Below are 24,543 nucleotides of genomic sequence, written 5' to 3' on the forward strand. Positions count from 1 at the left end.
AAGAGGGGTGGGGTCTCCCAGCAGGACTTCTGGGAAAAGGATACTAGGAATGTATGCCAGAAAGTAAACTGAGAACCCAACTCTGAGAAATTGGGGGTGGCTTGTGTTGGGTCAGGCAGGCCTGTGATTGGACTGCAGCTTCTATTAGAGGGAGGGGGGAAAGCAAAAGTTAAAAGGAAACAGCTGGGGGAGGGGTATGGGGACAAGCTCTCCCCACCCCCACCCCAACACACACACACACACACACACACACACACACACCACACGCAACACACACATACACACACACTGGAAGCCTGGGGACAGCCTGAAGCCATGAGCCTAAGGGAACGTGTGTGTCAGGGGTGAGGGCAAAAGATTGATGCTGAGTCCAAGGAGCTCTCTCCTAAGACAGCCGACAAGGCCTGTAGGGACTGACTTGCCAACAGCTGGACTTGATCACCAGCTCGCAAACTGAGATCATGCATCGGCTTCGGGTGGAATAACAAGCAGATTTTGCTCTCCGGCTGTGGCTGTGCAAGACGGTCTTTGCAAAGGATTTTCCACAGCAGTGGGTAGAAAGCAGGAGACCACCACCAGGACCTTTGAGTCTTCTTTGAGAACCACGGCAGAAGAGATTCCAACCCTGGTGGTTTGCAGGATAATGGTGGATCTCCGGAGAGCTTCCGCTTTGCTGGTTCCGCTCCTGGCAGTTTTTCTGCCCCCGCCACAGTGTGCCCAGGACCCGGGCATGGTGCACTACATCTATCAGCGCTTTCAAGTCTTAGAGGTAGGTGGCATCTGTGCACCTGGGACAGGGAACATGCCTCCTGGGAGCCACCTCGTTTTACCATACTTCCCTATTACTGGGCTGCATTTTCGCAGGTAGTACGTGATAAATATATTGCTAACATTACGCTTTATGATGTGCGTAGTCCAGCAGATTGAACCACCCCCTTCTGTCTGTACATTCTCAGACCTGGAGCACAGCTTTTCTCCATGCTCTGATCCAGCAGTTTTTCTCATCTGTAAAATGGGGATAATAATATAATGTGCCTTCTGAGGCTTTTTTAAGCTTTAGTAAGTTAATCCATGCTGAGAACACGGACTGATGTGGTGGTAAACGTCCAAAATGTCGGACATCCAAAAGTCGATATTTCATTTCTTAGGTATGAAAATTAAAATTCTGGTCGCTTTTTCTTCACATTTTCCTGTCTCAGGATGAGAACACATTTTACCTTTTCATTTTTCTTTTTATGATAAGGCACCCAGTTAATGTAAAAAGTCGTGATATTGGTCTACTAAGAAGCTAAGTCTTAGCTCCTTTGGTCAAACTGGACGTGGCCTTAGAAATGAACAGATTTTAACGAGGTTAAACAGAGAGAAAGCATTTCTTCATTAAAATGGGCAGAACCCAAGATTTTTGGCATATGTACAGGTTTCCAGGATAAATAGAACCCTCCACCCTAACCTTTGCCACACGCCAGCATTGACATCAACATTTTATACTTTAATGTCTTGCTTTTGTCCAACTTAAACTGATATATTATTTACCTTTCAAAGATGCTTGCATCGCTAATATTTATTTTTTACATTTTCCTGAAAAAATCTTGAAGTCCTAATTATTTGCTCCTTTAGTTACATTCAGGGTAAAACATTTCCACTGAGCAGGCGGGACACGTTTCCTTCTCATTTTTTGGTAGAGATTTTTGTCTTTCTCCCCAGAGAGACAGAAAGTGAGAAATCACCCCTCCAGCAGGGGATGGCCATACCACAATCCCTTCTGCACAATTCCTCCATTCTCCTCTTGGGGTTTTGGGCACACATGTACATGCCCCCACCCCACCCCCCCCCCCCGCATGAGTGTTAAGCCACCAAATCCGGGACTCAAACCACAATCGATTACATGGGAATCGAGCCACATAATCCTTATACCATCTGCTGGTCCCATGAACACATTTCCTAATGTTGCCCGGCCAGGAGGCTGAGGCCTGCGGCTGTGGGCAAATGCTCCCAGACCAGTGGCCCTTCCTCCTTCTTCACTTGCCACCTCCCCAGATGCCTCCCTCAGCCCCAGCCTCATCTTAAAAGTGCCACAACTGGGCTGAGCCATGTTCCCTCTGTGTTAAGTACCCCTTGTCTTGAGATTAGAGCCAGCCAAATCCCTGCAAATTGTTCTTCCATACCGTAAGAGTTTGTCTGCAGGGCCAGCAGGTGGTGGGGTGCAGGCACTAGATCCCATGTGGCTTTTTGTACAGTTTAAGTCTGACCTCGCAGCTTGAGAAACATGCCAGGTGTGTGCATGCATGCCCCAAATCCTTCTCCCAAGAGGAGAATGAAGGAGAAAGGAGTGTGGTGTGGCCAACCCCCCTGGGAGGTGCTTTCTCACTTTCCCTTTCTCTCTCTGTCTCTGTCTATCTCTAGCAAGCATATGTGCCCTATAGCAAAATTTTTTTTAAAAGTTTGCAGACAAAAATTTAAAGTACAGACTAAACTTTCATAGGTATAAATGTGGATTTGAAAAAGATGGTGGTGGGGTCTGTATAGCTCTTCCCACTCTGGTCCTGGTGCCAGGAAGGGAAGCCAAGGCCCAGGGGGCAGCCATCATTGGCCAATGTAGACATAACTCAGTCATATGATTCACATCCTGAGGTGTGTGAGTCACAGGGTAAGAAAAAGGAAGGTACAGATTTATGAAATTATTATTTCTCTTTGCCTTTTTTCTTTTCCCTTCAAAATGAACAGTCTCACATTTTAGACTATAAATTTGCATTTGTGAATAGCATTTTGGTAAACTATGTCAAATGAACTTTAAGTATATTCTTTGGTCCAGCGATCCCATTTCCATTCATTTATTCTTTCATTCAACAAATATTTATCGAGTACTACTACAGGCAGGGTCCTATGTCAGGTGCTGGGGATAAAGCTTATCTTTAAAAGTCTAGCCTAAGGAAAGAACTAGAGAAGTACTAGAAGATTTTTTTTCTCAATGTTTCTTGAATGACAAAAAATTGAAAGTCATATAAACATTCATCAAAAACTTGTCTAACAGGGCCAGCCCCATAGCCTAGGGAACTGTATTTCATATTGCTAACTGTGGTTCAAACCCTGGCCAAGCGGCTTCAAAAACACACCAAGCTTCACCGGGCGCGTGTGTGCGCGTGCCTAAGATCCCGAGAGGAGAAGGGATTGCAGCATGACCATCCCCCCAGGGGGTGATTTCTTGCTTTCTGTCTCTATGTCTCTCTCTGTCTGTCTGGTGAGTGCACGCACCCTACAGTGAAAAAAAAAAAAAACTCTCCAAAAAAAACACACCAAGCATGTGTGTTTCTGTGTGTGTGTGTGTGCACTCCAAATCTTGATAGGATGGAAAAAAAGAGTAAAAAGGATCATGGTGTTACCACTCTATTTTGAGGTATGCTTTTTCTCTCTCTCTCTTGTGAGCATATATGTGCTCTCTGGCAAAATAAATAAATTATACATATATATGTATATATGTGTGTATATATATAATACACATACATATTATATAATATATATGTATTTTATATATTTTATATACATATACATATATATATATATATATGCAGATTTTAAATTATTTAGGGGCCAACAGGTGGCATATGGTTAAGGTGTTAGACTCCTACCTGGCCAGCTGCGATTAAAATCCCAGATCTGATGGCTTGAATTGAAACTCACTTCAGGTGCATGTACATGTACCCCCAAAATCCCAAGAGGAGAACAGGGGTGAAGGGATTGCAGCATGGCCATCCTCCTGGGGGGTGATTTCTCACTTCCCCTCTCATTGTCTCTATCTCTCTCTCTGTCCAGCCAGCCCCTCTCACATACACTATGACAAAACCTTAAAAAAAAAAAAAAAAGAAAAAGAAAAGAAAAGAAATAATTGTTTAGTAGTAAGTAATGGGGTATCAATTTAATGAGTTACTATGTCTTATTGAACTCACAGTATGATTATATATTAAATTGGTACTGAAATATGTTTACAGTGTATTATCAAATAAAAAATATGATAGAAAGGACTAACAGGTGGCATAGTGGTCAAGGTGCTGGACTCCCACTTAGCCAGTCGTGGTTTGAGCCCTGGACCTAGAGGCTTGAAAATCACACTGAGCGTGTGTGTTTTTACTCAAAATACCAGGGAGACAATGGAGGATTAGGGATTGCAGTGTAGTCATGCCCCATGGAGGGTGATTTGTCACTTTCCCTCTCACTGTCTCTCTCCAGCCAGTGCATGTGCCCTATGACAAAAACCTAAAAATAAATAAATAAATAAATAAATAAATAAATAATCCATACAGTAAAATCACATTTTACAAGTATATAGTTATATGATTAACTGCATGGGAAATTTTTTGTAATTAATACTAAAGTATAAATAGGACCTATGAACTTAAGAATTATCGGTGCCTTTTATTTTTGTCCTTTTTTTTTTTTGAGAGGTTTTTGCTATAGGGGGCATGCGTTTGCTGGAAAGGCAGAGAGAGACGGAGAGACAGAAAGTGAGAAATCACCCCCCAGGGGGAATGGCCACGCCACGATCTCTTCTCCTCCATTCTCCTCTTAGGATCTTGGGCACGCATACACACGTGCCCGGCATGAGTTTAAGCCACTGGGTCTGGGACTTGAACCGTGGTCGACTACATGGGAGTCCAGTGACATAGCCATTACGCTAACTGCTGGTCTCATATTTTTACCCTTTTTAATTATTTGCATTTTTCGAATATTTTTATATAAATCACATTTATATTACTTGGGTAATTTAAATAACTAGCAATAATTTGGGCATTTATTTTCTGACTGAAGCAAGGGCTGGAAAAATGTACCCGAGCAACAAGGGCATACCTTCAAGACTTCCAAGATTTCTCAAGAAACATATCTACTGTGCTGGGAAGATGTCTGAGCTACACGAGCGAGTATAAGAGAGCAGTAAATAACCTGGCACTGCGAGTCGAACGCGCCCAACGGGAGATTGACTACCTGGAATACCTTCGAGAAGCTGACCTGTGTCCAGAACCAGACGACAAAAGCATGGCAGAAAAGCTACTCCTCGAAGCTGAAGAAGAGAAAAAGATCCGGACTCTGCTGAATGCAAGTAAGAGAACTGCACCTTTTACTCTCCCTTTTAGAGACTCTCACACTGAAGAGGCAGACTTAGCACAGTGGAGGAGTCTGACTGTGTAAGAGAGTGAGGATGGGACGTGTGCTTTTGCGTGCGTGTGCTGGAGAGAAACACATGCAAGTGTCCAAAGGAAAGTCCATTCTCAGAAAACACCTTTTTCTGGGCCAGCCCTGTGGTTTAAGGATAAGGTCAAGGGAGCTGGATCCCATATGACTGCCTACAAAGTTTGAATCCCAGCCCCAACAACTGGAAAGTCAGACCTCACACCAGATGCATATGTGTGCATGCCTCAAATTCCCACAGGATGGAGAAATAGAGGATTAGGGATTGCAGCATAACCGTGCTGCACTGGAGATGCATTCTTCCTCTCCCTCTCTCTCTGTCTTTCTCTGGGGAGTGCACACACCCTTTGGCAATTATTTCCTAAAAAAGCTTTTCCTTTCACAGAGAACTCCAGGAGATGCCATATAAGGTCAAGTCAGTAGTGTTAGAGGTCAGTACAGGGAGACCACTTCCTGAGAGATCTTTATTGGTGCAGATACCTGTCCTCAGATTTTTCCAGCAAAGTGGCAGGTTGCTGGATTCTACATCTAGGTGCCCAGGGAGTAGAGGGTGACTACAGATGCACTAAGTCACAACCTGAAACTGGAAATGGTAATGGCCAACCCTCAGGGCTGGGACTGCAGTGAATTATTTTGTGTGCTATCTGGAATGATTATATTCAAGGAATTTGTTTCCAGTCTTGTGATTCATCAGAATCATTTGCAGGCCATTAAAAATAATGTTTGGTGGTGGTGGTGTGGGGGGCGGCAGTAGCATCCACCCTATGGCAAGAATAATCTTAGGGGAGCCAGCAGGTGGCATGGTGGTTAAGGGCGCTAGACTCCTACATGGCCGACCATGGTTCGAGTCCTGGCTTGCTCTCTTACTTTCTGTCTCTCTTTTTCTCACTCTATCCCTCTCTGATCAAATTAAAATAAATAATTCAATTAAATTAAATAATTATTTTAAAAACAACAACAAAAAAGAATAATGCTTAGGAGCTCGAAGTATAATAGAAAGTATCAAGCAACTAACACACAAGTAAGAAAGAAAATGTCCTGTGCATGAGTCCATTTCATTCAAACAAAGAGAGAAACAAATTTCCTACCTCAGAGACTGTATTCTGAGCTGGTTTCATTGCAGATATGAATATGTATTATATAATAGGTATATCTGCCCCAAATTCCAGACACTTCATCAGAGAAGCAACCTGTAAGCCGAGTGCCATCATTATGTTAAGAGGTTCACGTATCTTCTCAATATGAGAACCTCAATAAGAGGTTCACATACTTTGTGCAAACTCCATGGCTGCCATAAGATAAAGAGTCTTCCTCAATGAGGGCACACTCCATCTGAGTTTTGAACAAAGAAGTTGGAGAAGCAGCAGCAGAGGGCACTTCAGGTGAGGAGGGGCATGACCTGTCAAAGGAGTGTGCAGGCACTCAGCACCTGGCTGTGTAGATATTTGCCAGTACAGCAGAGTGAGAGCTATATAGGGCAGATTTATCTTCCTTTTGATTAACTCAACATCAACGGATTTTAAATAATTATTTATTTATCCTTATTATTTCTTAATTTGATCAGAGAGAGAAAGAGAGGGGAAGTGAAAAGGCAAGTCTCCTGTTCTGGTATGGGACTTGAATCGTGGTTGGCCAAGTGGGAGTCCAATGTCCCCTCCACCACGCCACCTACCGGCCACTGGAACCTTATTTTTATCTGCCAAAGCCTTTTGCTTTTATATTATAATATAGCACAATCAGAGAGCTGGCTTACCATCTGCATAGGTCCTGCCTATCCTCAAGGGAGGAGAGGATTCTGTAGGGCAGATACACCAGAGTGGAACTCTTGGGGGCCATTTTAGACCTCTGCCTTCCTCAGTACCTTGTTTGCTAGGTCCAGCTGATGCTACTAATTACCTGTACCTGTCTTCTTCCTGGAAGGCTTCTATTTTCCTATCTCCTAACCTTGCCCCACAAACTCTGTACCAGTTACAGAACTTCTAAAATTTTGAAGACAAATGTCACTACCTTTAGGTGGGCAACACCTTGGGGTGATAAGCTACAGGCGACTCTCCAAAGGTCAGATCAAAGGGTTTTATTCAAACATACACTCTGTCTTAGAGAGTTTCTTTGGAATAGAGATATGATGTCTGAAAAATTCAACCTTGTGTCTCGAGATTAGTTCAAGAAAGTCTAACATGATTCTAGTCTAGGACTATTTCCCAGGCAACTCCTGAGGGCCAGGTAGTAGTGAAAATAAATAATACAGAGTTGCTTTATAATTAAGGCATCCCCTGAAGAGCTATGCTCAAGACTTCAGACTTTAATATTTAGAGGTCCGAAAGTGAAGTCTACATGAGGACCTCAGTCTCAAAGATGTTTTGTGGTTAGGTAAAATTCTTAGAATCTTTTATGTTTTAATTTTTTTATAACCATGGTCAGTTAATTATTTTACTCTTATGCTTTCTCTGTTTTTAAGAATTATTTTTTATTTAATTTTATTTATTTATTTATTTTAATTTGACCAGAGAGGGACAGAATGAGAGAGAGAAGGAGAGAGAGAGGGAAAACAATAAAACAAGCCACCTGCCGGGACCAGCAGTTGGTGTAATGGCTATGTCACTGGACTCACATGTAGTCCACCATGGATCGAGTCCCGGATCCAGTGGCTTAAATTCACACTGGGCACATGTGCGTGCTTGCCCAGGATCCCAAGAGGAGAATGGAGGAGAAGGGATTGCGGTGTGGCTATCCCTGCTGTGGGGTGATTTCTCACTTTTTGTCTCTGGCTTTCTGGCGCCACACGTGCCCTATAGCAAAAACCTCTCAATTAAAAAAAAAAAAGCCACCAGGTCCGGGACTGAACCATGGTTAGCCATGTGAGAGCCCAGCACCCTCAGCCATCATGCCACCTGCTGACCCCAAATTCTTAGAATCTTAACTTTAATCCTAAATTCCCCTCTCCCTCCCTTTCCACTTTTCATTGTCACACACGTGCACAATTTACAATGCAGGTGAGTGAAAATTACTTGAATACAATCTAATCAATACAGGGTCTCCAAAAGTCCCATGAAAAATGTGTATTATGAAGAAACTATGCATGGTTTGCACCAAAATAAATGTGTACCTTCATTCCAATTTCCCATGAATTTTTTTCCAAGTCCTCACATATTTAAAAATTGTTCTGAGCAGGGTCAGCAGGTGGCATGAAGGGTAAAGCACTGGATCCCAGCATGGTTTACTGTGTGAACTGTGTGATTCACATCTCAGACCTGTTTGCTTGAAAATCACACCCAGCACGTGTGCATGCATGCCCAAAGTCCTGTGAAGAAAATGGAGGGAAAGGGATGGAGTGGCCATCCCCCAGGGAATGATTTCTCATTTTCTCTCTTCTCTCTCTTTCTATCTCTGTCTTGCAAGTGCCCATGCCCTGTAGCAAAAAAGAACTAAAAAAAAAAAAAAAAAGCTCCTCGCTTTAGTACTGTAACTGTTATTACTGAAATAAAATTTTGCATTGCATTTGACAATTTATGGCAAAGAACATTGCTTCAGACAAGCAGACTGAGAATGTATCCGACTGAGAGTCTTTGGAAGAGTCCAAGAGCTGCATTCTTGAGTGGATAAGAGTATTAACCTCTTTAACTTGTAAATAGCTTGTGGAGAAAAATTCTCAAGGCAGTCAAAACAAGCCATTATAGCAGATTTTATTTTATTTCCTGCTCCAGTCTGACTTCTTTTATTGCAAAGGTACATGCAAGTTACCTCAAGTAACCTTCACCCTGCTGAATTAAATAACTCATATCTTTTGTTAGATCACATTTCAAAGAAGAAAGTTGGCTGTTGCATATTTAAGTGCCTCTGGGATCCATTCAGGTAGTATAAATGGGCATGCCCCATATTCAAAGTCATTAAAAACGAAACAAAACAAAGTGAAAACAAAGCAACTAAACAAACAAAAAACCCATTGGAAACTAAATAAAACTATCTATGAGCCAACTCCCTAGGTCCTTTAGTGTGTGATGAGTGGAACACAATATTAAGAAAAGTAGAACTAATTTGCAACAAATGTTTGCCACAAAGGAGGTGATTGAAGGTACACATAGGTAGCACAGGAGACAGGGAGTGTGTGGCGTGTGCATGTACACCAAGAAGTTGCTGCATTCACGGGGCCAGTAACACTAGAGGTGTGTGTACAGTATATCCTATCCAGTGTGTTCTCTGGAGGCCTCATGCCCATGAGTCACTGCTGGGTCCAGAATGGCCCATGTACACAGTTATTCTTTTCCTTGTCCATTGAAAGGCCCATAGTCAATGAGGAGGCATCCAGTCCCATCGCTACAGATACTAACGACATATCCCAAAATGGTATTAGCACATCGTTTTGGCTCTAGGTGGTATGAACATCCATTCATCCTCTTGGTACCTCAGTCATTTGTTAATTTATTCTACAAAGGTTAACTGAATTCCAGATGTATGTTGGCATTGTGCCAGACATTAGAGATGGAATGTTGGATAAGGTAACATCCTTGTCTTCAAAGAGTCTGCAGCCCTGCAGAGGAGCCATCTAGACCAAGCCGGGGTAACAGTCCAGAGGGATGACAGTTGCAATGAAGAGATATGAAGTGTGTCAGAAGCACAAGGGCTAGGCACCCACTAGATAGAGTCAGGGTTGCCATGGAGATGGGAAGGCCTGATTCTGAAAAGTAACCCTCAAGCCAAGTTTTAATCATGGAAAAGAACTAATTAAGTGAGAATAGGGTAAAGGGCATTTCAAGCAAACAGAGCAGCATGTGGTGGCACAAAGGCATTAGCCAGCTCAGAGGCTCGCTTGGAGGCTCCATGTGTTGTTTGTAGGACAAGTTATTTGACAGAGCTCAGGTGAAGGAAGAAGCTATGGAGAGGCGAGGAAAGGGCTAGGCAAGAGCTAAGTTGCTTAGTGCTAAACCAGTTCACACTCGCAAGCTATGGAAAAATGAGAATAATGTGAATAATAGCAACTAATATTTACTGAGTGTGTAATCTTTATGTATTTCCATACCTTATTGGTCTGTGTCATGAATTGCTCACAACAACCCTATGAGATATGTACTACAACTATCTTTGTTTTGGTTCATTTATTTTAGAATTTTGCCAAAAGTAAGTGCGCCCACTGGAGAGAGACAGAGAGAGAGGGAAAGTGAGAAATCACCCTCCTGCAGATATGGCCAAGCCACCATAGAATCCCTTTTCCTCCTTTTTCCTCTTGGGATTTTGGGCACAAATGCACACGTACCCTGTGTGTTCTTCAAGCTGCCAGGTCTGGGACTCAAACTGGAGTCGGCCATGTAGGATTAAGTGCCTTAACTATCAAGGCCACCCGCTGGCCCCACTACCCCCTGCTTTATAGGAGGGGAAGTCCAAACACTGAGAGGATAAGCTATTTGCCCAGGTCCCTCAGCTAGGTGGTGAGATTCAAACCAAGGCAGCTGAGTCCTACACATACTAACCTCTCCCATCATGCTGTTCTTCTGAACAGTGACAAGCATGGAGGGTCAGGGCTCAGATGGAGATTTTAGAGGTCATTCTGGCCACGTGGTGCAGAAGGGACTGACAGTGGAGGTTGAGGTGACTCAGGAGGGAGAAGCCATCTCCAGAGCTGTCGTAGAGGGATATGAGGTAGGAGCTCTCTGCTCTGAGAATAGATACTTGGGCCCAGAAGTTCTAGTTGTTTCTGATCAACAGAAAAGAAGTTCTTTACACCCTAACACCAGGCTAGCTTTGTTATTTAAAATTTTTTCCCTCTGAGAATAATACTTGCTAATTAAATGAAAACTATGCATATTATATGTACTTTCTTTCTGTCAGAGGACATGAGCACTTTCCAGAGAGAGGGAGAGAAAGGAGAAGGAGGAAGGCACCCCTCAACGGGGATTGATCACACCACAATCCTTTCTCCATTTTTCCATCCTGTTGGAATTTTAGACATGCACACACGCACATCTGGCATGTTTTTACAAGCTGCTGGGCTGAGAATTGAACCAAGTGGTAGACCACATAGTATCTAGTTCTCTTAGCCACCAGGCCATAGGCCTGCCCTGCACTATTTTTATTGTAAAAGTAGATAATAAACCAATAATCTAATGCAGCATCTTAACATTTCCCAGCTTCATCTGGAGCCACTACTGTGTCTCCCCAGGCTCCCGATGCTCTCTGCGGTCTGTTTGACCTGCTGTTCCAGAGACAGGTGCACTTGCTGCATGCCTGCGTTATTCGTGCTGCTTCCTAAGTCCATCCGTGCCTGGAACAGAGCAGTTCAGTCCGCTCTCACCTGGAGCAGTTTATTAGAAAGTGGAAGCAACTCTGCCATGGATCGCATTAAGCCCTTTGGTCTGTTATCTTGTCCAGTGCCCCTGACAACTCTGCTACGCAGACACTGTTGGGTTGCCGGAAAAGTCATGATGCATTTTCTCATAGAAAAATGTAGAAAAAAAATACATCATGGTTTTCCGACAAACCAGTATTCTGACTTCTTTTCAAATGAAAAAATGGTAGCTCAGAGAGTTTCACACCTTTATTTATTTATTAATTTATTTTAAATTTGACAAGAGAAGGACAGAATGTGAAAGAGAGGGAAAGTGAGAAAGCAAGCCACCAGGTCCAGGACTCGAACCACAGTTGGCCATGGGGCAGTCCTGCGCCCCTAACCATCATGCTACCTGCCAGTCCCATAATACTTTATTATTTCTCAAGAATCTATAGGGAAGCTAGGCAGTTCTGCTGGTCTGTACTAGGCTTGGGTTGCATGAGCATCTACAGTCAGTGGCATGTTGCCTGGGGAGGCCAACCCAGGGTGGTTCTCCTGGTGGAGGCAGATGTTTGAGAGTGGGCAGAAGCACACAAGGCCCTTAGAGACTTAGCTTGGTTCTTTTTTTTTTTTTTTCTTTTTTTTTTTTAGGTTTTTGCCATAGGGTACATACACTTTTCAAGGAGGGAGAGAGAGAGAGAAACAGAGAGAGGAAAAGTGAGAAATCACCTCCTAGAGGGATAGCCACACTGCAATCCCTTCTCCTCTACTCTCCTCTTGGCATTTTGGGCATGCACACATATACACTTGACGTGATTTCCAAGCCACTAGGACCAGGACATGAACCACAATGAACCATGCTGAAGTCCAGTGCCCTATCCACCATGCCACCTGCTGGTCCCATTTTGTCACATTGTTTTGGCCAAGGCAAGATCTAAGTCTGGTTCTGGAGCCCAGATGGCGTAGCCATCCCCTCTGGGAGGTGATTTCTCACCTTCCCCCCTTCTCTCTTTCTCTCTTTCTCTCTCTGGAAAGTGCATGCGGCCTATAGAAAAAATAATAAAACATATAAGAAAAAGCCCTCCTCTCATTGATTAACATCCTACTGAGGGGTGGGAGTGTGCAACAGTAAGTGTGCTATCAGATACATTTATAATATGTCAGAATATAGTTAAGTACTGAGGAGAAAACTGAACTAAGTGAGGGAGTTACGGTGAGCTGGCCTTTCCAAAAAAGACAGTGGAAGGAAGCTGTCAGTGTGGGACTCCAGCTGTAGGGATCCCATGCTGGAAACAGGCTAGATTCACACTTTTTTAAAGAATTGTTTTATTTAACTTTATTTATATATTTATTTGTTTATTTATTTTAATTTGACCAGAGAGAGAGAGAGAGAAAGTGAGAAAGCAAGCTGCCAGGTCCAGGACTCGAACTGCAGTCAGCCATGTGGGAGTCCAGCATCCTTAACCACCTCACCACCTGCCGGCCCCACGTTTGTGCTAATGTATCTTCTCGGCTTCCAAATACTCTGCTAAAGTATACAGCCTTGCAAATTAGGAATCTCACATCAAATCTATTTTCTTTCTCACAATCTATGGCTCGTCATCAATAAACTGTCAGGACTTAGTACTAGTGCCTTGGAATTAGTGGTGGGACACTCCTCCCCCCACCCCCCAAAAAGAAAGAGCTATCTAAAGGATTTCTATGTGATTCACCATATAGAGCCTTATTGTATGTATGCCAGCCACTATTTAAGCCTAACCCTGAATTCACAGTCCTTCTGCAATCCGTTTGGTCCTATGGCTCACTCACTGGGTATCATTTCCTACCAATCAGCCTTCCTGTTTTCCTGCCATCCATCCACTGAGGCTGTCAGGGAAATAGCACCTGCTAATCTGTGTGAGTGCTGAATTGGCTAAGTATGAGTTGAAATAGCAAGTTTGGACAAATACTGCATTATCTGAATTTAATTGGTTCCTGTTTAAAGAGTAAGCACTAGAAGTTTGAATAGTGAGGGAGATATAATATTGTGTCCAAAGCCCTGGGATAAAAAGATAAATAAGACACACTTCCTGTCTTAGTGCTTACAGTGATACAAAGTAAATAGGCAATTTCAACTTCTCTGGAAGAAGGCTACCCAGCAAGCTTCCGGCACATGACAAGAAGCAGCAGAAGTCAGGGAATTTTGTTTTGAAGGATGAGAAGGTCTCCCAAGTTAACAAAGGCGAGTTAAGGAAAAGCACAGGCAAAAATCTAAAACTTGTGGGAGATATCTGAACCTTGCTCTGTGGGCAAAAAACACACGGTCTTAAATTCTGGAATAATTAAGTCCATGTCGACAATTTTATTGTAATAGTGTGAAATTTTACAATCTACTACTAGGCTGAGAGCCATAGTCTTTGTCATCTCAGTGCCTACCTCCCTGCCTATCACTTGATGGGTATTGGCATAAATATAATTCAGGTGGTAGATAAAGTCCATTTTGTAACAGAATTCCAAGAGGCAGCCAGAATGCTCGTGGTTTCACTGGGATTCTCTTCTTTGCAATGCATTTCTCACACTTCCTTGGCAAACCTATTTTTCTTTGCTATTACACCATGCTATACTTGAGTCTGATGAATTGGCAGTATCCTGACTCCCTCAAAGTAATCAGTTAGGAAGACCTACCTCTCTATTTCTTGAATCCCTTTTGATGTTTCCATGCCCATCACTGCTCAGATAGCTCTCATCTGCTTGACACCTATGCACTCATTACCTGGCTTCCGTGACTCCCTCTGCTACCACCAAGCCCTTCTCTTCCAGCAGCCAGACCAGTGTTTCGACTACATAACTCAGATCCATCAGATCCAGTCACTCCCCTATAGAGGGCCAAGTCTCAATGGCTGTGAGGAGTGCTGCTATTAAATAAGGGGAAAAAATCTTAAGATTCAACTGAGTGATATTTGCGTATGAATTCCCTGGGAGGCCTTGGGCCAAATTCCATCCTAATTACTTGTCTGCAGTCCTGCCTGAGGGAGGAAGCACAGATTTCATTCTCTGGTTTGCAGGTGGAACCTTGACTATCATTGTTTCTGTTAAATCATTTGCATGTTGGCTGGACTCAAAGGTTCTACATTTATTTCCAGATCCTTCCTTAACCTTTTCCTCCTGCTAATTATGTCTTCTCAAGAGTAGCACAGCAGGGCATTTTAACTGACCCTTTTACTTGAATTTATTTGGAAATATGTTCTCCTCCAATTCTAAAAGACGAATTTAGAAAATGCACGGAATATCAGCCCTGAAGAAAGTACAGAGAATATCCAGCCTAAGTTCCCTGTGGGAAAATGAAAACTGGATGGAAAAGGGGGCTTTTAGAGAGAGACTTTGAGTTCAGTCCCCTTGAGTATCTGACTCTCAGTCCTGAATTTCATCTACAAAGGAAGTAAGAGAAGCAGAAGGGAGGACTTGAGGAAAATCCTGTATTTCTTTTTTCCCCACAATTATGTTTCCCTGACCAAAACCATCTATCAACTCTCATGTTTTGTTGTTTCTCTAAGGGTTCTGCATTAGAAAGGAGGTGTAGCTGAGAAACAAGAATGCATTAGTTTCTGCCATAATTTTAACAGATATTTTCTTATGAGTGGACCATTACTGTTTTGTAAAAAGAATTATTTATTTAATTTTTTTACTTATTCATTCACATATTTTAATTTGACCAGAGAGAGACATAGAGAGAGAGGGAAAATGAGAAAGCAAGCCACCAGGTCCGGGACTCGAACTGTAGTTGGCCATGTGGGAGTGTCCAGTGCCACCTGCTGGTCCCTCTCCATTACTGTGCCTGTTTTTAGCCTTAGTTCCTTCATCATTGCAAGTCTGCTGACTCCCCTCCCAGGCAGGAGGAATAGGCAGGTTAGAGGCTTCCTAGTTGAGGCAGACACTCCTCCTCTCTGTGGTCAGGTTGCAGGGAGCCTATTGCCCTTACCTGGCCTTCTGTAGGGACACCCAGACACACCTGCTCACCATCCCCTCCCACCACACACACACATCCCCACCACCTACCCCTGACTAGAGGGGTCCTGGCTGGGCTGCCCTGGCTCAGACTGAGCTCAGAGGACCTCATCCCCACCCCATTATAGCTGTATGATCTTCTCAAATAATTTAGTCATCCCTTAGTTTTACCTCTCTTGGAAAATGAGGATTATATGTCACTTATACTTATCAAAACATCACTTCTTATCCCATAAATGTATATAATTATTATTTGTCAATTAAAAATACAATTAAAAATTATTTTTAGGGACCAGCAGGTGGAGTGGTGGCTAAGGGCATTGGACTCTCACATGGCTGACTGTGGTTTGAGTCCCAAACCTGGTGGCTTGCTTTCTCACTTTCCATCTCTCTCTTTCTCTCTCTCTTGCTCTGTCCCTCTCTGATCAAATAAAATAAATAAAGTTAAACAAAATAATTCTTTAAAAAAAAGAAAGGAACAAATTTTTAGAAAGGGGCTTGGGAGAAAGTGATCTGCTTGCAATGGGGAAAAAAATAAAAAAGAAAGGGGCTTGGTGGTGGCTCCATGGACCCACATGGGAAAATTCCTGAGTTCCCATCCTAGGACCTCCCTGAGCTGGGTATGCATGTGGGTGCTTGTGGCCCCAGGCTGGCTGAGACTGGAGGTGGATCAGGACATGGGAACTCTGTTGGGGGTGTTTGTCTCCATCTCTCTCTGTCTCTCAGCAGAAATAAATGAATACATTTTTAAAAAACATGGCATGAGTTAATAAAATTGAAGTGTCTGTCACAATACCAAGCATATTATATATATTTGTCAGGTATTTGTTAACTGCTGCGGTCTTTGTTTCTTAATAGGAAATAACTTCTGGGCTTCTCTAAAGGCCCGTGAGGCCCTCTTCATGAAACCCTGGGTCAGATATTTAAATGAAATAACAAGATTCAGAAATATTTTAAGAGCTTTAAAGTGGGACCGGCAGATGGCATAATGGTTATGTCACTGGACTCCCACATAGTGTACTGCGGTTTGAGTCCTGGATCTGGTGGCTTAAAACTCATGCTGGGCATATGTGCGTGTGTGCCCAAGATCCTGAGAGAGGACTGGAGGAGAAGGGGTTGGTTGCGGCATGGCCATCCCTCTGGGTGTTGATTTCTCACTTTTTGTCTGTCTCTGTCTTTCTGGCAAGCACATGTACCCTATACTAAAAATCTCTCTTTAAAAAAAAAAAAAAAAGCTTTAAAGTACTTTAAACATTATTATTTACTTAAAATGGGACTATGGAGGACCAGCAGATGGCACAGCAGTTAAAGCACTGGATTCTCACCTCATTGACCACTTTTCGAGTCCTGGATCCTGTGGCTTGAAACTCATGCCGGGCACATGTGCAGACATGCCCAAATCCTGAGAGATTGTAGCATGGAGAAGGGATTATAGAATGGAGAAGGGATTGTAGCATCGCTTTGGGGCGGGTGTGATTTCTCACTGTCTCTGTCTCTCTGTGTCTTCAGTGAGCACACATGCACTATAGCAAAAATCCCTCTAAAAAAGAAAAAGAAAAAAAAAATGGGCCTGTGGTCCAAACTCCAGATGTGCAGCACTATTTAGGCTTTAGAAAAGTATCTGCTAAATGAAGCTATTGTCTTTTTATTTTTATATTGTATCACCATAGGGCTTGTGTGCTTGCCAGAGAGACAGTGAGAGGGAAAGTGAGAAATCAGTCCCCAGGGTATTGGCCATGTCACAATCCTTTCTCCTCCAATCTCCTCTCAGGATTTTGAGCACACACACACATGCACATGGAGTGATTTTCAAGCTTCTGGGTCCAGGACTTGAACTGCAGTTGGCCATGTAGAAGTTCCGTGCCTTAGCCACCATTCTACCTACAGGTCCCAATGAAACTATTTTCCTCATTCATGCAACAACCATTTATGGAACCCCCAGAGCACTGAGTTAGGCATTAGAATCAACACTAAGGGGCCATGAGGTGATGTGGTGGTTAAGGTGTTGGACTCCCACATAGCCAACTATGGTTCAAGTCCTGGACCTGGAGACTTGAAACTCACACCAAGCACGTGTGTGTGCAGCCTGAAATCCCAGGAGGAGAATGAAGAAGGGATTGTGGCTTAGCCATCCATCCTGGGGGTGATTTCTTTCCCTCTCACTGTCTCCCTCTGTCTCTCTCCGGTGAGTGTATGTGCCCTATAACAAAAACCTTAATAATAATAAAAAAAAAAGAGTACAACACTAAACTCAAAGACAAAGGAGTGGAATCTAGTGGAGGAGATGAACAATGAGTAAGTAAATCGGGCTGATAAAATAAGAGCATGATGAGTCATCTCAAGGAGGTAAGAGAGGTGCTATCATAGATGATTCTAGGAGTGTGGTTGAGCAAAATTAATGAGGTGGGTGAGTGGTAAAGATGAAAGCATAGAGGCTTGCATTTGACTTTGTAGATAAAGACGAGCTTTATTCTGAGTAAAAGAGGGATCCATGGGAGGGTCTAGAGCAGATGTGTTATGTGGTCTTTCATTTTAAAGGGATGCATGGGACCAGCATGCCTGACTGCAGTTGGACTCAAAATCATGCTGGGAGTGTGTGCGTGCATGCCCAAGATCCCAAGAGGAGAGTGGAGGAGGAAGGATTGTGGCGTGGCCATCCCCCTGGGGGGTGATTTCTTACTTTCCCTCTCATTGTCTCTGTCTCTTTCTCTCTCTGGGCAAACAGGCAAAAGCCTCGTTTTTTTAAAAAAGGGATTCATTTGCTGCTCTGAGTATGGGAGATAAGAAATTTTTTCAGAGCAGAAGCAGAATTTTGAACTGATCCATGTAGGAGACCATTGCAATAATCCAGGCAGAAAACAATGTAGTTCTTTTCTGCTTGTTTCTGTTTTCTCGAATAAGAGGTAGGATCTTCATGTAAGAGTGAGGAGGGTATGATGGAGGCTTGAAGAGAAAGAAAGTGTAATAGTGGGTGTTGAATTGGTTAAGGAAATGAGGTAGGATTGCGACCCAAACAACTTGCTTTAATGAGAAGTTTGCTGTTGGGGCCAGCAGGTGGCATGGTGATTAAGGCACTAGACTCCCACAGAGTTGACTGGTTTACAGTCTGGATTTGGCAGCTTGCTTTTTCACTTTCTCTCTCTCTCTCTCTCTCTCTCTCTCTCTCTCTCTCTCTGTGTGTGTGTGTCTCACGTGCCCTATAGTAAAGTTTAAAAACTAAGTGAGAAATCACTCCCGGGGGGATGCCCAGGCCACAATCCCTTCTCCTCCATTCTCCAACTTTGGGAATTTGGACACGCATGCATATGTGTCCAATGTGATTTTTCAAGCTAGCAGGTCCAGGGCTTAAACTGCAGTGGGCCATGTGGGAATCTAGCACCTTAACTACCACGTCACCTGCTAGCCCCACATTTTATTTTTAAGTTTATTTTATTTATTTTTTTCTGAGAGGGGGAGAGAGAAGGAGAGAGAACCTTCAATGGGGTCTTATTGCTGCAATCCGTCCCTGGCCAGCCCTGGATATCAGGTATGTGCCCAGGCTCCTCAGAGAGGTCTTTTGATAGGAACCCAGAACCTTCCTTGTGGGCTAGCCTTGCAGAGAGTGGTGTTTTTCCACTGCGTCACCATCTGGCCCCAAGAATCCAAGGGTTTATTAACCTGACAACCTTATGGCACATCCACTTTTGTATACCAAAGCCTTTGCAATAATATGAGGGAGGCCCTCAGCGTGCTCTGTTCTCCTCTGACTATCATTCCACCACCTCATACCCTGCAGTGAGGGTTCCCAGGATACAGACCTCAGCAGGATGTGAGGGAAGCCCATAGTGTTCCTCATACTTCTAGTTAGGCCACCACTTTCTGTCTTGATGACACCGCTCACCTCATTAGACAGCTCAACAGAGCAATCCCCACAAAAGGTCAAAATTAGAACCAATGACCCACTTTTCCTGAAGGGACCAGGAGGGCTGATCTCATCTGTAGCCATATCTCTCTTGAACTGGTTCACTGTGAGAATTCTAAGACACTGACATCTGGAAAATAGCATACGTGAAGGCCAGGTGGAAATGGCTTACACCACTTCCATCCACGAACCGCGGGGCAGAACACAGGTCCATGGCTGCAGCCTAACTCAAAGGAGACTGCATGCAGTGTAACAAGGCAGTTTAAGGAGAAAGAGGAAAATGAAATGGCATTGAGTAAACACAGAGCATTGTCCTGGCCACAGGGGACTAGAGGAGGCACACACAGACAGTGACGACACAAAAGTCAAGAGCGAAGAGATCTTCAAGGAGGAGGAACTATGGAAACTGTCTTGCCATAGAAAGTGAAAGTCTGACTCCATTCATTCTTTAAGGGCCAGTTCAAATGTAGATTATCCACCCCCCCACACACACACACAACAACTCTTTTGTCTTTTCATAAAAATTCTACTTTAAGCTCTATAGTCTAGTTAGTCATGTACCAAAAAAGACAGGACCAGGCCTAATTTATTACTGCACCCCTGCCCATGGCACCCCTATCTCATAATATCAAGTCCGGTATCCTGCCTTTATAGGTACCCAGTGCCTGTTGACTTATTGCATTCATACATTCATGAATGGGTGAGCAGCGCTTCTGTACTGTTGTATTAAGGAGTAGACTCTTCCACTAGAAGGCAATCTCCTTGAGGTTTTGAGTTGACATTACTGTTTTTTTTAATAATTTTTAAATTTAACTTAATTAATTAATTTAAAATTTGACTAGAGAGGGACAGAGTGAGAGAGAAAGAAGGGAAGAGAGGAAAAGTGAGAAAGCAAGTCACCAGGTCCGGGATTTGAACTGCAGTAGGCCATGTAGGAGTCCAGCGCCCTTAACCACCACACCACCTGCTGGTCCCTACTTTTTAAAATCTTTAATATTTAGCACTGTTCCTGGAGCATTGTAAACTAAGTATACAGTAGATACTCAATAAAACCTTGGCAAATGGGGTTGAATTAGTTGGCTTTATACCTAAGTCATTTAAAAATTATTATTTGATTTTACTTATTGTTATTATTTTTAGTTTGCTATAGGACACATGTACTCACTAGAGACAGAGAGAGAGCAAGCCACTTGGTCTGGAACTCCAACTGTGGTCAGCCATGTGAAAGGCCAGTGCCTTGGGACTGGCAGGTGGTATGGTGGTTGGGGTACTGGACTCCCACATGGTCAACCATGGTTCAAGTCCCAGACCTGGTGGCTTGCTTTAACACTCTCTTTCTCTGGTCAAATTTAAATAAATAAATAAATAAATAAATAAAATAAAATAATTCTTTTTTAAAAAAATAAAGAAAGCTAGTTCCTTAACCACCATGCCACCTGCTTGCCCCATACCAAGTCATTCTTACCGTGTCAATCCTAATTGCTCTAGATACTGAGTTGGGTCTTTGACACAGCAAATAGCTTTGTATATCCTGAAGTGAATTAAATGCTGCCTCATAACTCTGAATAGGGACCCATTTTTTCTTTGGTTATTGAGTCATATCACAGATTATAACTTATCTATGTGTACTCACTTTATTCCAGACTCTAAGGGAAAAAATCACATCTATGAGAATAAGGAAGTAAGAGAATGAGTGTGCCTGACTGCTGGGATTTAAAAGCCCTATTCTCTGGGGCCACTAGATGGCATAATGGTTAAGGCAGTGGACCCCCACGTGGCTGACTGAAGTTTGAATTCTGGACTTGTTGGCTTGAGAATCATGCTGAGCATGTGTGCATGCAGCCCCAAATCCCAAGGAGAATGGAGGAGTAGGATTGCAGCATGGCCATCCTCCCTGGAGGGTGATTTCTTACTTTCCCTCTCACTGTCTCTCATTGGCCCTCTCTGTCTTTCTCTGGCAAATGCATGTACCCTATGGCAAAAACTTTAAAAAATAAAACCCTCATTCTTAAGAAAATGTATACCTAGGTAGCATTTTTACTCTATGATTTTTCTTTTTTTTTTTTCAGAATTATTTTATTTAACTTTATTTACTCATTTATTTTTAATTTTATCCGAGAGGGACAGAGTGAGAGTGAGAGCTAGAGAGAGAAAGCAAGTCGCCAGGTCTGGGACTTGAACCATGGTTGGCCATGTGGGAGCTCAGTGTCCTTAACCACCATGCCACCTGCTGGCCCCAGAGAATAGGGCTTCATATGATTTTTTAAGGAAAGTCTTCTCTCTTTTTAAAATATTAATTATTTTATTTTATTATTTATTCATTCATTTATTTTAATTTGACCAGAGAAAACAGACACACAGAGAGAAGGAAAGTGAGAAAACAAACTACCAGGTCCAGGATTCAAACCATGGTTGGCCATGTGGGAATGTCCAGCGCCTTAACCACCACACCACCTGGTGGCCTGGAAAGTCTTCTCTTAATGACCATTATTTCACAGCAGAATTGAGAATATTCTTTACCAAGAGCTGAAAGGAAACAGGTTTTACCAGGCATGGTGAGCCTTGCGAAAGAAGTATCTCACGTTTTTAAAGTAGGTTCTCTTTTGTTCTCTTGTTTGGCCAGGCTGCGACAACATGCTGATGGGAATAAAGTCTCTGAAAATAGTGAAGAAGACTATGGACACAGATGGCTCTTGGATGAAAGATGCTGCCAGCGCCTCTCCAAAGGTGTATTTCTTAATTGGATCCAGAAACAACACGGTTTGGGAATTTGCAAACTTGCGGGCGTTTATGGAGGATAGCACCAAGCTAGCCGGCCGGAAGCTAATCCTAACAGTTTCCTGGCAGGGAACAGGCCAAGTCATCTACAAAGGTTTTCTATTTTTTCACAACCAAGGGACTTCTAGTGAGATCATCAAATATAATCTGCAGAAGAGAACCGTGGAAGACCGCATGCTGCTCCCAGGAGGAGCAGGCCGAGCCCTGGCCTACCAGCACTCTTCAACCTACATTGACCTGGCTGTGGATGAACATGGGCTCTGGGCCATCCACTCAGGGCCAGACTCCCACAGCCATTTGGTTCTCACGAAAATTGAGCCTGACACACTGGGCGTGGAGCACTCGTGGGACACTCCATGCAGAAGCCAGGATGCTGAAGCCTCGTTCCTCTTGTGTGGGGTTCTTTACGTGGTTTACAATACTGGTGGTCAGGACCTTCACCGCATCACCTGTGTCTATGATCCGCTGGGTACTATCAATGAGAATGACCTGCCCAACTTATTCTTCCCTAAGAGGCCAAGAAGTCACTCCATGATTCATTACAACCCCAGAGATAAGCAGCTCTATGCCTGGAATGAAGGAAACCAGATCATTTACAAACTCCAGACAAAGAGAAAGCTGCCCGTGGAGTGATACATCACAGGCAGGAGAGATAGCTCCGTGATTGGACAGCTGCTCTCCGGGACACTGAGGCCTCAGCTCTTTCACAGTCTAGTATCCCGGTAATCACTCCCAGGGACAGGGTCTAGACATGGCAATAGATATGCACCCTTTCGCCGAGGTCATTGCCTTTGATATTGTTCAAGAGCTTAGATAAGAGTCCATCGGTTGGAAGTTTGCAACATCTATTAGTCCTCCAAACCTCGGCTCTCCAGGACTACCACAGATCCAGCTGACTTCCAGCCTTTCGCTGCTCCCAGCATTTCCTGACTCTCCTCTCTTTCCCCCCCAAATCGGAATCATATACCACCCTCTAACACTCTCTAAACTTCCTCTCCTCCTTTGTTTAAGCTCTCCCTCATTTCTCGGGTGCCTGGTAATATTATTTTTTCATTTTCATAGCCCAACAAAAGTCCTACTTCACATTAATGTTTAATCTCTATTTTCTTTGGATCTTCCATCAAACTAGGCAGATGTAATAAAAGAGCAAAGACATACACATTTGAATCCCACTCCCCAGTTACAAAGTGTTTTCCTATCATTGAATTCTCCTCTGCCCTCCCAGATAGCACTGCAAATCTTTCCTGTCTCCGTGCTGGAGATGAGGAGCGTTTAGGTGAGTCATCCACAGTAACACAAGTCCAGAGTGAAAGCTGGAGCTGGCAAATAACCATCATGTTTTTCATGGCCCAAGAGTCAAATATGTACGTTTGTTCACCCAGCCTTTATAGTCAGTGTGTTCATCATTTTTGCCTAAAAACTAATCATCTCCCTCTTTAGTCAGTTTTCATGTCTGCACAAGACCTTCCTCCAGGCTTTCAAAAGCTGCTTCCTCCAGAAAACCAGCCTAAAGTTGGAACCCACCTCAGGCCTCACCTTGTCTTCCTGTCCTCTGCTTCTCTCTTCTTGCTTTGAGTACAATAAAAGTGACACTATGCAAATAACCTCTTCAGGTTATATTTGCCTACATACCCTGGGCATAAAAGCTTTCTGGGAGGGCTGCCTGTATTGGGTTTACTGTGAACATCCCCAGTGCACTGCGGCCTTCGTAAATATTCCCAGATCTGGATAGGAGCCAGATAGCAGGCCTGCGACTCTGCACAGCAGGCGTGCCGTGTGGCCCAGAGGGCAGCGTGCCTCTCGAAAGGGGCTTCTTCAAAGTGTTTCCCACGCGTTTGCCCAGCTCAGCTGAGTTCGGGTCACAAGTGCAGGCTACAGTGGCAGCCTGTGTTATGTCATGTGCTGAGGCCTCTGTCGTTCCAGGTTGATCACGTGAGAGGGTTTGCTTTGTGTGCTTGCAGCTGTTTTCCCTTCTCTGCCAAGCCCCGGCTGGGACCCTAGGTGGCAGAGATTTCTCCCCCATAGTATTTGAGTAGCTCTTTAGCAGAATGAATTATCCTACCCATGGGTACAGCCTAATTAACCACAGTTCTAACGGAGGGGTACAAAGAGCCCAAATTCTGAGTGGCATGAGGTATATGGTGATATTAACTACTCCATGGGTTCTTGCTGCTCCCAGAGGGGCACACAGATTTGTTTTTTAAAAGAATTATTTAAATGTTATTTTATTCCCTATTAGTATTACTATTTTTAATTGGCTCACAGGAATTTTATATATTTATTTTTAAAAAATTATTTTATTTATCCTTATTTATTTCTTTTAATTTGACCAGAGTGGGACAGAGTGAGCAAGAGAGAGGGAAAGGGAAAGTGAGAAAGCAGGCCTCCAGGCCCAGGACTTGAATCATGGTCAGCCATGTGGGAGTCTAGCACTCTA

General features: G+C 43.4%; 1 protein-coding gene across 1 annotated transcript; it reads left to right on the top strand.

The window, feature by feature from the left end:
- Window positions 1-62: 62 nt before the first annotated feature.
- Window positions 63-23,710, top strand: OLFML1 (olfactomedin like 1). Its single transcript, XM_006163414.2, has 3 exons — window positions 63-769; window positions 4,804-5,092; window positions 21,952-23,710. The coding sequence occupies exons 1-3, from the start codon at window positions 644-646 to the stop codon at window positions 22,737-22,739; spliced, it is 1,203 nt and encodes a 400-aa protein (XP_006163476.1). The 5' UTR covers window positions 63-643; the 3' UTR covers window positions 22,740-23,710.
- The last annotated feature ends 833 nt before the right edge of the window (window positions 23,711-24,543 follow it).

Source organism: Tupaia chinensis, unplaced genomic scaffold (assembly GCF_000334495.1).
Source record: "Tupaia chinensis unplaced genomic scaffold, TupChi_1.0 Scaffold142134_1, whole genome shotgun sequence".
NCBI classification, from domain to species: Eukaryota; Metazoa; Chordata; class Mammalia; order Scandentia; family Tupaiidae; genus Tupaia; species Tupaia belangeri.